General features: G+C 47.3%; 3 protein-coding genes across 4 annotated transcripts; 2 read left to right on the forward strand and 1 right to left on the reverse strand.

Annotated features, from left to right (window-relative positions):
* Positions 1-310: 310 nt before the first annotated feature.
* On the forward strand, positions 311-2402 carry LOC133890656 (probable lysophospholipase BODYGUARD 4). Of its 2 annotated transcripts, none has more exons than XM_062331129.1 (4): positions 311-1024; positions 1131-1477; positions 1549-1772; positions 1855-2402. In XM_062331129.1, the coding sequence occupies exons 1-4, from the start codon at positions 583-585 to the stop codon at positions 2207-2209; spliced, it is 1368 nt and encodes a 455-aa protein (XP_062187113.1). In that variant the 5' UTR covers positions 311-582; the 3' UTR covers positions 2210-2402. The 2 variants fall into 2 exon arrangements, with proteins under 2 accessions (XP_062187113.1, XP_062187114.1); XM_062331130.1 differs by having other exon boundaries at positions 312-1024; positions 1576-1772.
* A 766-nt stretch (positions 2403-3168) lies between these two features.
* On the forward strand, positions 3169-4397 carry LOC133890422 (DNA replication complex GINS protein PSF2-like). The gene is made up of 5 exons (XM_062330793.1): positions 3169-3501; positions 3608-3682; positions 3827-3941; positions 4151-4250; positions 4343-4397. Exons 1-5 carry the CDS (start codon positions 3193-3195, stop codon positions 4395-4397), a joined length of 654 nt encoding a protein of 217 aa, XP_062186777.1. The 5' UTR covers positions 3169-3192.
* Positions 4398-10603: 6206 nt separating this feature from the next.
* On the reverse strand, positions 10604-12518 carry LOC133891502 (protein ETHYLENE-INSENSITIVE 3-like 2). The gene is given in 2 exon segments (XM_062332231.1): positions 10604-10739; positions 10741-12518. Coding segments are annotated over 2 exon segments (1800 nt in total). The 5' UTR covers positions 12459-12518; the 3' UTR covers positions 10604-10657.
* Between the last annotated feature and the right edge of the window lie 1612 nt (positions 12519-14130).

Below are 14130 nucleotides of genomic sequence, written 5' to 3' on the forward strand. Positions count from 1 at the left end.
TAGACAAAAAGAACACGGATTCGAGGCCGAGACAGTGACACGTATGCCGCTCCTGCACATGTGCATTGACCTGGCCAGCATGACCCTTGGTAGCCAACCAGATGTTTTCAAAAAACAGTGTTGGAAGGATTAGTAAAAAAATCATAGAGTATGAGTGAATTAACAAAGAAATAAGTATTAGATGAGAGATATACCATATGTGAAAAGGATATACAGAGTTGTATTTGTATTTCGCTGCTGGAATAGATTCAACGGAGAAAGATGAGCAATTGAGACATACCATATATACGAAGGACATTCGGAGTTGTATTTGTATATCGTTGGTGGAATAGATTCAACGCTAGGTTTGCTGCCTTTTCCCTCCACCGTGCACACACCGACGACGTGGAGCAACGGCCAGCACATCCGCGCACGCCCTTCCAGTCCAGCCCTTACGACCCGCATCGCATCCATTCTGATTTGCTTCTCCCCCTTGCCGGCCACCACGCCTCTCCCTGCCTCCTCTCCCCTCTGTCCTTCTCCAGTGACCAGTCTCCGCACCTGGCCGGCAGGGCACCGCCACTGACCCAGCAACGGCCGGCCATGCCTGCCCTCACGAGCCTCCCGTGCTCCACATGGTCCAGAACGGCCGCCGACGCGGTCTCCTCGGCGCTCGCCGCCGCCGTGTTCGCGTTCCTGGACGTCGCCGACGTGCTCCTCTGCCTCGTGTACGGCGTCCTCGACGGCATCCTCGAGGACAGCCCCGTGGGCTGCTACTGCCACAGGAGCTACGACAGCGCGGCGGTGGCGATGGAGGACGAGGAGGTGTCGGACACATTGTACGTGCGGCGGAGCGCCTTCAGAGACGCGCTGACGGGGCTCTTACGACGACTGGTCGTGAGGAGGCGCGGGGCGCCAGAGAAGTCGGAGCCGTGCAAGGGGCGGAGCCCGAGGTGGTCGGACTGCGGGTGCGCGTCGTGCGGCGCCTGGCGGGGCAACGACGGCGGCCGGCTGCACTTCGTCGTCAAAGAGCCGGCGCCGAAAGGTCTGCCCTTTCTGCAATACCGCAATGTGCACGCAGGATTCTCTTTTCCGTCAGTTCAGGCGACCTATTCGCCGTGTCAGCAACACCAACGTTTTCGAGTTTGCAGATGCAGCAGGAACACAAAGTGGGAGTGACCATGAGCACAGTACTGACGATGCCGCCATCTTCATACACGGCTTCACGTCCTCGTCGTCCTTCTGGGCTGAGACGGTGTTCTCCATGCTCAGCTGTAGGTTGTTCGCCGTGGACCTCCTCGGCTTCGGCAAGAGCCCCAAGCCGGCAAACTGCATGTACAGACTGAAAGACCACGTCGAGGCGATCGAGAGAAGCCTCGTCGAGCTGCTGGACTTGAGTTCCTTTCACCTGGTCAGCCACTCCATGGGCTGCATCATCGCCCTCGCACTGGCCGCGCGGTACCCGACCCGAGTGAAATCGATCACACTGGTTGCACCGGTAAGTATAGTGACTGCAAATGGATCAAATCAGAGCTCTGGACTCTGAAATGTGACGTACTTGTCTCTCAGTCAGTCGACCGCGTTCGTTGCTTGCAGCCGTACTTCCTGCCGTGCGAGCAGAAGGCCAGCCAGGTCGCGCTGAGCAGACTGGCGGAGAAGAAGCTGTGGCCGCCGTTGCTATTTGGCTCGGCAGTGATGTCGTGGTACGAGCACATTGGGAGGACGGTCTGCTTCTTCGTCTGCAAGAATCACCTGGTGTGGGAGTGGCTCTTCAAGCTCCTGACAAGAAAGAGGTGATCACGGTTCAGAGTTCAGACATCAACGAATCTGAAACGCTCTGGAAACTGAAAAGATGGTTACAATTTTTCCGTGCAGGGATGTGGATTTCCGGGTCAGGGACCTGACGAAGCACACCCACCACTCCGCGTGGCACACGATGCACAACGTGATCTGTGGAGGGGCGGGGCTGCAGGACCGGAACCTGGAGGCCGTCGAGGCGGCCGGCATCCCGGTGCAGGTGATCCACGGCGTCAAGGACCAGGTGGTTTCGGTCGAGTGCAGCCACCACTTGAAGGCGAAGCTCCCGCGCGCGGAGGTTCGTCTCATGGGCGGCTGTGACCACACGACAGTGGTTTTAGGCAGGGAGAAGGGCTTCGTTGAGGAGCTCAGGGCGTTCTGGTCACGTTCAGCTTCTCGGTATGATCACGGTGCGCAGGCTAATGGATGTTGATGGGTAACCACAACGAGATTCGTGATGTCCGTCTCCGTTTCCACCATATACAGATAGATACAGCAAAAAAAATTATCACTAATGATACATTGATTGTGTACATTTAGATTTAAATTTGTAAAACAAAATGATAGTGACTGAATATCACGTTGTCTCGACAGCTATGAGAACTTGAGAAGTATGGTTGCAGCAATAGCAATATTCACTCACTTTTATATGGCCACAAAACTTTCATTGGTTAGTCCAGTGTTTAATTCTGATAGAATTTGGCGACGCACCGAAGGAAACAAATCCTTGCTCTGTGATTGTGACAGTTAAACTTTGGATTTCGGAGCAAGGAAGCAAGTTGATTTCATGTGTATCAATAGAGCAATGAATATATCAACTTTACATAGAGCGATTAACTATTTACACCATTCCTCTCGCAGTATAACAAATAAAGTGTTTAACTACTACGAGCTTACTATATCTACTACTTAAAAGTACATAATGTTATTCACACCAAGCAGGACGTCATGTTATTCTCTCTCCAAGCTCTGTTATCCTCTCTCCAAGCTTTGACAGGTGGTCCCTCCGTGAGCACGTATCCCACCCATCCCCCGTTGGCTCCTGCGCCCCCACCCACCCAATCATATCCATACATTCATCAGTACACCCTTCGCCATCGAAGCGGCAGTAGCTAGCCGCCTCGCCTCCCCTCCCTCTCCCGCTCGCGATGGTGGTCACACGCTTCGACGTGGCCGCCGCCCACTCCCTCCCTTGGCTACCCACCCAACCAACCACCCCGACCCAATCTCCCACCCCCAGATCGATCGCCTAGGGTTTCCCACCTCGCCAACGGCGATGTCGGCCTCCTCCGTCTCTAGTGGTAGTGGCCCAGGTGTCGTCTCCCCGGACGCCATCATCGAGTGGTTGCAGGACGAGATGGGGTACCCGTCGGCCCCGCCCACCCCGGAGCAGCTTCGCAAGATCTGTCGGGCAACATGATCCCCGTCTGGTCCTTCCTCCTCTATCGTATCTGCTCCGAGTGCACCGTCGCCACCATGCGGCGCAACATCCTTGTCCATGGCATCGCAGCCAAACGGGCACAGGGGGGCGGACCCGGCGACGGCACGGTTGATGTGGTGGCCAAGGAGGCCGAGGCAAGGGAGCGGGACCTCGCGGTGGCTAGATCTGGTGGCGTCCTCACTCATCTCGGACCCCCACCTCGCCCTGCGCCGCCTCCATGGCCTCCCCTTCTAGCGCCTGCCTCGCAGTTCGACCCGCACCTCTCCATCTTCTCGCCCTTCGAGGTAACCAACCCCTTTGATCGATCTAGAAATGTGAGATTATCAGCGGCGACCTTGATCCCTTCCCATGGATCTATCTACAAATGTGAATTTTGTTCCATGGCTACAGGTGGAGTCCATGGTGGAGGATGAGACCGTCGACATCATCCCAAATATCCACATGGACACCCTCAACATGATATGTGTGCGTCTAATGCCCATGTCTGCTCAACCTTCCATTTTTTCCTCCCCTGCCCCTTCCATTTTTCCTTTGTTGTGGATTTCCTGACATTTTTACATCTCAGATGGTCTCTTTTAGCTCAAACCTATAACCACTGCTGCCATGTAGGGGGGTTTTGGACTCTTCTTCCCACAAATTCCGAGCAAGGTGCCTCTGTGGCTCGCTGTGGCACTCAAGAAACGTGGCAAGTGCACCATCCACACCTCTGAGTGGATGATTGTAGGTGAGGACTCACTTTCATCCGCACCTCGTGGTCAAGCTTTTATAGCCTCAAACATCATTGCCACCTCTGTAGAAGTGGACCTTAGTTTGTTAATTTTTTATGCATACAACATATGAGATTAATTGTTTGATTGTCCATATAATTATATTTTCATGGTATTGAAGCTTGACTGTTTTTGCCCCTTATCTATTGGTTTCTTTTGTATCAAGAACGCTTGACACATGTATTAGACTTAGAAAGAGAGTCACCTAGAGAATTCCAGCCACTGTCATTCCACTATATTGAAATATCTATGCTTTTGTTCGATCAATAAGCATCCATATCAACTGCCTAAATCCATTTCTTCTATAATAAGAAATCGTGAAAACTTAAACCTGATCTCTTCCATTTTCGGTTTGTAGTGCTGGTGATGACATCTCAGATGCATACTTGGTTAGTTCCGAACAATCTCGATAGAAACTTTGTATTGTCTTGCCGTGCCTCATCTTATCGAAAAATTGCTTACTCTTAGCTGTGACACATGTGAGATCTTTGATTGAGGACATCAGAGATAAAAACTATTGCCTGAAATTTGAGATAGATCGCCCAAGCTAAAGAGCTCTGAGCAGAGGTTTTTTTGGGCATATGATGTCATATGGGTGCAAAACTGCTCAGAACAATTTGCACCATATAACAAACTACTCCTAATTTGAAAACACAATCCACTTATGCAAACACAATAATCTTGAAACTGCATTGACAATAGGAAATCTAAATGAATGGACAAAACACAATCAACTTGAAACAAATGTGTTTTCTTCCACTCATTTAGATCATCATATTGCCACAATCTTGAACGCGGATGGCTGCAAGGTTGGCGACGGGATAACACGGGCTCGAGGGATAATGGCAGTTGAAGTGGCGATGGTGACCATCGTACCATTTAGATCGCCACTACCTGTCGGAATCCATATCCCGGAAGCGAGGTCGGCGATGGGAGAACAAGGGCCCAACAGGTTATGGCGGTCGAAGTGGAAGCGGCAGTGACCATCACCCCACCTCGACCATCATTACCCGTCAGGATCCATATTCTAGAGGCAAGGTGAGGTGGGCGAGGGGGCGGCGCGGCGAGGTGGGGCAACGCAACAAGAGTAGTTTGAGAGAGAGGACAAATGGAACCAACCAATGGAGGGGTGAGATATTTATAGGAGAATTACCACTAGCAATTTATAATACGAATTAGTAGTGATAGTGACTATCACTGTCGGTTCATAAGCTTATGCAGTGATAGTGATTATCACTGTCGGTTCAGCTTATGAATCGGTAATTATACTTTATTATTGTCGGTTATTATCGAACCGGTAGTGAAAAGAGAACACGGATAACTTTTTGTGTAACTATGAATGTTTCCATGTCAAACTGCTGGTAGAGGAGAGGTGTTGCTCCGAAGGAAGGAAGCAAATCCTTGGTCTGTTATTGTGATAGATTGAACTTCAAATTTAAGAGCAATGAGGAACAGTAACGTGCTGTCGACTGCGAGATGAAAGTTTGGCCTGCCAAACGTACCACCCACCCACGTGCGGTTGTAGTGTGTGGCTGTTGATATTGCCGGGACATACAGATTCATTTGGACTTCATCACAACACATGCATACTTGCATAGCAGCGTAGGAGCTGCAATCGAGGTCCATGCCGAGCGAGTTCTACTCTCATGAAACAACTTTTCGATCGTTTGCCTTTGCAAACTCTCATCAAGGCCGTCTAACCTGCTTGCCTACAAATACAGCCCATGCAGATCGGATCCATCGGAAGCCCAACACATGCATACATTCCGTGTCACTACTGCAAACCGGTTATACTAGTCAGATTAACGCGTCTATAAGTTGAATAATAATAAATTTTATATAAAAATTATAATTCTTGATAAGATCTATAATTGTATAGTTGATCTTTTTATTTAAAACTATATAGATATATAAATAAATGTCTAATTGATACAGAGGGAGCCATATACTTAACCATAAATTTTTGGCTTAGACATAAAACTAGTAGAAATTATTAAGAAAAACCACACATAAAGTCACAAAGTTGAAAAAAAATGCAAATTCAAAGATTTTTATCGCGAGTTTGGTAACACGGATTGATAGATATCTGCACAACACTGACTTTTAGATGTAACACTATGTCTTTAAAAATTAGAAGGTAAATTGAAGAATGTCAGTTTTCATCCAAAAACTTTAGAGGTCCTATCGAGGATCTTCTGAGTCTGTTTTGAGGTCAATGAAGATATAAATTTAAAGACATGTATTTTTTCGGATGTGTCTCGTTATTAAATTCAAAAGTAGAGGACAAACGTCGAAATCGGACTTTGTATATAAAAGTTATAACTGTTTTACTGAATACTGTAGAGATTGAACACAAACCTTTATATACGAAGTTGGATGGAGACGAACTTTATATAAACATTGTGGCACTTGACGAGATGTATAACTTTATAATTGATAACTTTTTTTATTTAAGATTATTTAGATGTACAAATAGTTGTTCAAATATTCGATGAGAAAATGTTAAAATGATTGATTTTGCTTCTGTACTCAAGAACGAATGAGAGAGATGTGATGGTTGGAGGGGTCACACCAAGTTGCTAAGGTCGTGAGTTTGAATCCTAATCCACACGCGTGTGAAAAATCTATTAGCTTGTGGCTGGTCGAGTGACTGATCGGGTGAGCAATGGCTGGTCAGTGCCTATGCATAAGTAATTTTTTTTCCTTTTTTCAAAACCAAAAATATTAATTCGGAGACTCAGAGAAATAAACTATCACTATTGGTTGAAGATTTCAACCCGCAGCTATCACTGTATATTGCTCGTTACTAGCTCTGAAATCGATAATGAAGGCTAATTTAGAGTTAACAGTGAAAGTATTTTTTTTAAATAGTGTGTTAGCAACACGTTGATCAACGATATCTAGCGATAGCAATGGGCCTCAGGATGCTGCGTCTTCTCGCCGCCGCTTTGCTCGTCACCGGTGAGCTCCCCGTATCGGTGGCCAAGAGCGCGTTCGCGTCCGGATCCCACAACAGTGCGCGGAGGAGAAAGCATCATGCCTGGTGAGTAACTTGGCCTCTTTCTTCTCCTGACTTATCGTCCGTTCGTCTAGTGGTTGGTCAAGTTTTGACAGAAAACGCATCCACGCCAGGTCGACCTGGTGGTTCCGCCGGCGCCGTGGAAGAGGAGATGGCCTGCATCGTCGGACGCCTCTGTTCATGCTAAGACTTGACTGTTAGGCTATTTTCAACTATTTTTTTATTTCATTCTTTTTCTGATTCCACACTTTATTCTCATTTCTTTTACTTTTCCACATATTCAATAACTTCCTTTTAAAGATATTCACGAAAGAAAAAGAGAATCTTAGGATAAAAAGAATAACCTTAAAAAAAATTAAAAAAAACTATTGAAACATCGAAGAAAAAAATCCGTTCGTGAAAAAAATATAACTCCCAAATGAAATAAGTTATAGACAGTATGGATGTATTTGGGCAAGCAAGCAAGCAGAAAGTTTGGCCCAATTTCCTTACTCCGTCAACTCCAGAAACTAAGGCCCACAGCCTACAAGTCGCATACCCAACCCAACCGTTCCACCACTTCGTCTAACCGTCTCTCTGGTTCCCGTCGTCTCCTCCGGAAAAGAAACTAGATTTTTTAAATAATATTATTTTAACAGAAAATTATAAAAATAATATCTATTTTTGAAAAATAAAAAATACTGTATTGGCAGGCGAAATGACAGCAAGAGACCTATCGGTAGCTCATCTGTCAATAGATATTGTCGGCAATTGACCTGTCGACAGATGATGGGCCACAAGTGGTGAGCTTGTTGCAGTGCCACCGTTGTAAAAACATTGGTTGGCAAGTTAATTTTCGATAGGTACTATTTTTATAATTTTTAAATACACATAATATTTTTATAATTTTCTATTAAATTAATATTATTTAAAAAATCCAAAAAACTAAGGGCGCCGCCACCTACATTCTACTCGTCCAAGGAGCTAAGGAGGTCACGGTCACCCTTTGCCGCCATTAGTGTGAGGGAGGGTCACCAGAGTGGCTTGCTGCTGGAGCCCTCCAGGGTTGCATTACAACTTGGACTTGGCGTACCTCAAACAAATCAATGTATTCAAATTTTGCTTATTAGAAACAATCTTCAAGAAATCGGTTGGTACAGAGGCCGTAAGTTATATTTTTATTATTAAAAAAATTGAGATCAGTGTTGGACTCCAGTATTAAACTAGAGTCGCTTGCAGGGACGGGAGCCTCCGACTGAAACCTGAAACATGTGACTGTTCGATCTTCAGTCATCACCATCACTAACTTGTTCAGGACAAGTGCCCAGCCTTTGGTGTCCTGCAAGTTCTTTTCCCTTGAGACAATTAACGAGCTGGTTATGTGTAATGCGTAGTAGTATTTAGATTGCTTAGAAAATTTGCCATTGTGAAACACGTTGAGCGAGAGGTGAGACGGCAGCTCAGGATAAGGTTACCAACCGACAGGTGTTGCTTTCAACCCGTCACTGGTAATGGTTCAAAGAGGGCAAGAACAGAAGGAGCACTATTACTTCGTCACCATGGATTCCTACTGTCTGTGGACACAACGGAATTTCCTGCCGCAATTCCAGTCATTTTCCCACGGGCAATACCAGAAACAAGCTCTAGATCTCGACATGTTTATCTGCATCCAATCCTGAATTCCTGATCTCGAGTCTCGACCAATGAAGTTGCTTCCGATTTACTGTACAATGCAGCAGAGTAAATTATGGCGTGCACTGTCACTGTGGGCCTAAAAAATGCTTCATCTGCTTCAGAGAATGGCGACGTGTTGGCACTTGGAGTGTACCATGAGATGGTCAGACAAGAACAGGGCCCAGCTCTTGTTGCAACGCCTGAACCGACCGACTGCAGAGTGTGAATGCACTGTGAGTAGTCTTCTCTTCTCCAATCACAGCCTCACAGGCAGGAGACGTGTGAGCCTGCCGAGCTGCAAGGACCACCGGTCATGACGCACGGCGGACCAGAGTTCAGAACTCCATGCCGCGCTGCCGTTGCTTTAAGGGAGCAACCCGCCGCTTCCCTCTTTGGGCCCAGCAGTCCTTGCAATGTTCGCGCGTCAAACTGCCGGTAGACGAGACGAGAGGTCACACGAGTTTTTGATGCGCGTCCAGCTTGCTTGCCATCATCATGTCTTCAAAGCGGATATGATTTGAGTTGGCAATATTGTTGGCAGTTTTCACTGGGAAATATCAACCAAGTAATCAAGTATCTCCAACCCCAATACCTGGGAAATATCAACATTTTTCTCTCAGCTTTCCATCGTCTCGGAGTTGCTTTTCTGTTTCTTCTGAGCATCTGCCGAGTCTTTTTTTTAATCCCTAGTCCAATTGAACAATCCAACCAAGGCTTTGTTTCTATTCCAGCGCTCTAATCTGACCAGCGATCAAATCAACAAACCTTGCTCTAAATTAAAATGTAAGCTAATAAGAATTGGTTGCTACATGCAGCTGTTTGGACTTCGGAGAATCAGAGTGGAGCCACCATTAGAGTTAGCAAGTTAGGATTTGTTTGACAGAGCTTTTAGAGTAACTTTTCGGTTGGAATCAGGGGAGCTCTGTCAAACAGCAGCTTTCAGTTTTTAGCTATCTGAGTGAAATCTGTGAGAGTGATTCTCTAAAATAAACTAAAAGTTGAAAAATTAAAAAAAAAATAGCTCCTTCTAATTTATTTTCTGTAAAGAATTTGAATAAGAGAGAGCACTTAGCAGCATCTTCCGGCGCCACTGTATTGTTGGCCTGTCTGTCAGGTAAACGGTCCTCATCACGACTGGATTGCTGCTCCATGATATGGGGAGGCGAGCATGTGAGAGGTCACCAAGCAGTGTGCGACACAGGCACACAGCAAACACACTGAGAAGAACCTTTGTGGTCACTGAAAGGGCAACCTTACTTTTCTCGATCAGGAAAACGTACCTTTCACGAGCTCGAGAAGGAAAGCAAAGAAAAAGAACACTCAAATAATTGAGCTGCTGCACAGGAATTTTTAACTTGAGCTCATGAGAGTCTTGGCGTTTTTCTGGAAATTCATATATGATCAGCTCAACTCCTCTCAATGTGAACTTGCACTCCCTCCGCAGCTCCGCTCACGATTTTATTTTCGTTTTTGGACATATTTAAACTCAGATTTTTAGAACTTTTCACTACGTGATATCTTTTAAAGTTTTAGATTGGCAACGTGAAAATCATGTGTCCAGAATGACAAGTCTGTAAGCCAAACAGCTGGTGGATAAAACTAACCTAATGAATTGAGCAAAATATGGAGGTTTCCATAAAGAGGTTTAATGGCTGAATAAGTTACAGTAGGCTTAAATTAACTAATCCATATAGGACGCCATGCACTGAAAACTCTGAAGCTCGTGAATTCTAAACTAGCTAGCAATTGCATACGTGTTTCACACACGCCTAATCAAATATTAGATGTTTATGTATGAAAAGTGAATATTAGATGTCTAAATATGAAAGTGAAATAATGGAAGATTGAATATATTTTTAAAATAAAAAACGATGTTTAACTCTGCATAGTGACTGTTTGAAACTTAGGTGAACGATAAACATCTATCAGATTTATCATAACTCATAACTCGTACATTTTACAGAAGTATAGGTAAAAAATTTCACCCATATTCTTCAGTACTCAGTACAACCAATTGGATCCTGCGGACTTCTGCTGCTGCGATGCGCCGCCATAATTTGCGGTGCCTCCTGGCACGTTAAAACCTGAACTCCGGCGTGGACGCAACGGCGATGTCGCCTCCGAACGGCGCATCGTCACGGGTGAAGAACGCCGCTCTCTGCTGCTGCTGCATCATGTTGTTGATCACATCGCCAAATAGGAATGGCGTCAGGAAGTTGCCGGGCATCTGCATGCTCGGAGCGACGGTGTCGACGTTGCTTAGGCTCCTGTGCGCGCCCACGTTGGCCTCGTACATGTCCATCAGCTCGGCGAGCGACCTCTGGCCGTCGACGGGCAGGTCGTAGTCCAATCCGCCGAGCACTTGACTGGGCGGATCGTACGTCGTCGGTAGGACGGACGGCGCCACCTTGTTCTCGGCGGCGCTCGGCGGCACGGCGACGCTGTTGGACTCGCAGTTGTACTGATGGGCGTTGCGCGCGTTGCGGTCGAGGAATCCGTTCGCGCTGCTGCTGTGCGGACACTGCGTGTTGCCGCACGTGTACGCGCGGGTGTTGTTGTTCAGCATCAGCTCTGGCTCAACAGCGGCCGGCGCGCTCCTCTTCTGGAGGAACTCGACGTCGGCGGTCTCTTCCTTCATCAGCGCCGCCGGCATGAGGAACCTGTTGCCCGTAGCGTCCATAGTAAGGTCCGCGAACGCTGCTACGTCGCCGGAGGGTTGCTTCTGGTTCCCGGCCTCATAGCCGTCGACTCCGTCGACATCGTACTCGCCGGATCTGGCGTTGAATGAGAGCGCTCCGGCGGCGGAGGATGGCGGGCGCCGGGCGCCGGGGTGCAGTTTGAGGTAGAGCTCCTCCTGCTGCTTGAGTACGGCGAGCCACGTGACAATCTCCCTGGCGGTCATCTTGTCCTGCAGGCACTTGGATTGCCGGACGAAGCGGCGGACCTTGTCGACGACGGGAGACATGCGCTTGATGACGGCGGTGAGCACGGCGACCTTCCACGCCTTCTTGAGGTCGTGCGGCTTCTTGTACGGCGGCGGGCCCAGCTCCCTGGGCACGCCGGCCTCGGGCCACCACGCCTCGGTGCCATTCGGCCACCACGGAGGCGGCACGCCCTTCTCGAGCGGGTACCGGCGTTGTGGCGGGTCGCAGTGCTGCATGAGCGCCGAGAGCAGCGACCCCAGCGTGGTGTCCTGCAGGGAGTGCAGGGAGTGCGGCCCCGTCCCCGGCGCGGCCCCGGCCTCGCCGCCGCCTCCCGGCGCGGCGCTGTCGGCCTGGAACTTGGCGACGGCCGCTGGCCCGTTGCGGTCGAAGCGGACCTTCTCCTTCCACCAGGCGCGGAGGTTGTCGGAGGCGCCGGTCACCGGCTTGCCGTTCTCCGGGATGATGCCGTAGACGAACCCCTGCGCGTTGCACACCTCCATCATCTTGAACATGTACTTGAGGATGCCGTCCTGCGCGCGCGACATCTTCTTGCGCCGCGCCTGCTCCTGCGACTGCCGCTGCTGCTGCTGCCTCGCCGCGTCGCCAGCGTTCTCCTTGGCGGCGCCGCGGCTTAGCTGGAGTTCCTTGAGGCGCCTGAGCCGCGCGCGGTCGCGCCACATGCGGCGCTCCAGCTCCTCGATGCCGTCCACGTCGTCGTCGCTCTCGTCGTCGGGGAAGCTCTCCTCGTGCACCCGCACCGGCGCCGGGTTCACGAGGTTGCCCTCCCCAACGAAGCAGTCTCCTCCGAACCCGAAGAAGCCCTTCTCGCGGATGCCATCATCCGCCACCAGCGCCATGACCGCTCCTCCTCCCATCATCGCCGGGTACAGGCACAGGGGACGGGAACAAGTGACTCGCTAGTATTGGAGTCACAGTATGTATGTCTCTCTCTCTATATATATCATCCACCTGCACGACGCAAGCGAACGGAGTAAGCTAAGGTGTTACAAGTTATAGGAACCGTGCCAAAATAAGTTTTTTTAATAGCGAAAATACGACTTCCGAACTTCCAGTCTCTGCACTATGCAGCAGTAAGATGTCAAAACGTTCAGAATGAAAATAACTATTTTTTTTAAAAAAATATTTAAATTAACGTCAAAAGAACTCAAATGTACCGTGCTAAGACCAACTCTAGCTGATCTCAAAATCGATGGTATTTCTGTTTGGATACTGTGCCGATAGAAAAGATGATCAGTAGTTACTCCGGCAGCTACCGTATCTAATGGTACGGTGATGCTATGTACTCTATATTTAGAGCTGGTACTCTATATTTAAGTATCCTCTCTCCTCTTCTCATCACTATTTATAGAGACTAACATGTGAATTAAGAGGGTATAGAAAAGTAATAGAAGATAATAAATAGAGTAGATATTGAAGATGTAAAAAATAAAAAATACTATAATAGTATTATAGAAAATAAAATTTTAAAGTATCTACTAAATATGGTCTAAACAGTGACGTTCCCAAGTTTGCATTGCCTTTTCCTACCGTAATTGGTGAGGTGTAATTCTACATTTCACCTCATCTTGCAAAGAAATCTATCAACGAATAAGCTTACAATACATGTCGGTTGTTGAATGCAGATCATTTCTCATTCTAAGCGAAAGATATCTTTTCTTCGAGACTAAATCTGGAAAGAGAAATTTGGGCCTGCTCCTAAGACTAAGATTGATTGCTAGTATAAATCTCGGTTTGACGGATACGTATAATTGTATAAAGAAATATATTTAATTATCTGTATATACTGTTTCAGTCTAGTTCGGTGAATATAAATAACGTTCGTAGTCTGAGTCGGTAAATGCAAGCTGCTACAACAGCTTATGCATGCGAACCCACTTATCAGTGTGACAAATATAAACTTTGTGCAAGCGAACAATCAGAATCTCAACTTTTGTATCCACTCATATAATCTTAAATTCAATCACTCAAACAGAAACTCAAGTCAGTCTGTCAAAATAAATACAACCAGTTAAATACTATTTTTTTCCAACAAACATGACTTCACTCAGCCTACATATATAGTCTATACGAACAATAACATATACGGATAACCAATCACATCCTAACTGATCAGGTGATACATGGCACCACTACCACTAAAGATGGCCAAATGGACGGTTTGGTCCAGCATGACACAGCCGGGCTAGGCCCGTTAGCTAAACATATCGTGTTGCGCTGACCCACGTACCGTGGCTCTAGCCCAAGCATACCCACTTAAGATTGGGTTGTGCCGTGTCGGCTCACAGCATAGTAAGCCCGATGACCATTTTTGCTTGTCAGTCCATTAGCTCGTGAAAAATTAGAAAAAATCACAAAAAAATGTACTCATCAAGAATCAAACACACGAACTTTCGCTCGTGAATCAAATACATTACCATTGCACCATATATCCTATATGATATAGATTTAAACAAATTATATAAGATATTAAAAAATAAAAAAACTTAAATAGATTGTGCCGTGTCTTTAACCTAAACACGATATAGACAG

This window comes from Phragmites australis, chromosome 14 (genome assembly GCF_958298935.1).
Source record: "Phragmites australis chromosome 14, lpPhrAust1.1, whole genome shotgun sequence".
In the NCBI taxonomy this organism is placed as follows: Eukaryota; Viridiplantae; Streptophyta; class Magnoliopsida; order Poales; family Poaceae; genus Phragmites; species Phragmites australis.

What these genes read in the sequence shown, in the direction of transcription:
- LOC133890656 (XM_062331129.1), top strand. Translation starts at nt 583, where the DNA reads ATGCCTGCCCTCACGAGCCTCCCGTGCTCCACATGGTCCAGAACGGCC. An exon ending in CAAAGAGCCGGCGCCGAAAG is followed by an intron (nt 1,025 to 1,130) that starts GTCTGCCCTTTC and finishes TCGAGTTTGCAG; the next exon opens with ATGCAGCAGGAACACAAAGT. An exon ending in AAGCTCCTGACAAGAAAGAG is followed by an intron (nt 1,773 to 1,854) that starts GTGATCACGGTT and finishes TTTTCCGTGCAG; the next exon opens with GGATGTGGATTTCCGGGTCA.
- LOC133890422 (XM_062330793.1), top strand. Translation starts at nt 3,193, where the DNA reads ATGATCCCCGTCTGGTCCTTCCTCCTCTATCGTATCTGCTCCGAGTGC. An exon ending in CCATCTTCTCGCCCTTCGAG is followed by an intron (nt 3,502 to 3,607) that starts GTAACCAACCCC and finishes CCATGGCTACAG; the next exon opens with GTGGAGTCCATGGTGGAGGA. An exon ending in CTCTGAGTGGATGATTGTAG is followed by an intron (nt 3,942 to 4,150) that starts GTGAGGACTCAC and finishes TTTTGTATCAAG; the next exon opens with AACGCTTGACACATGTATTA.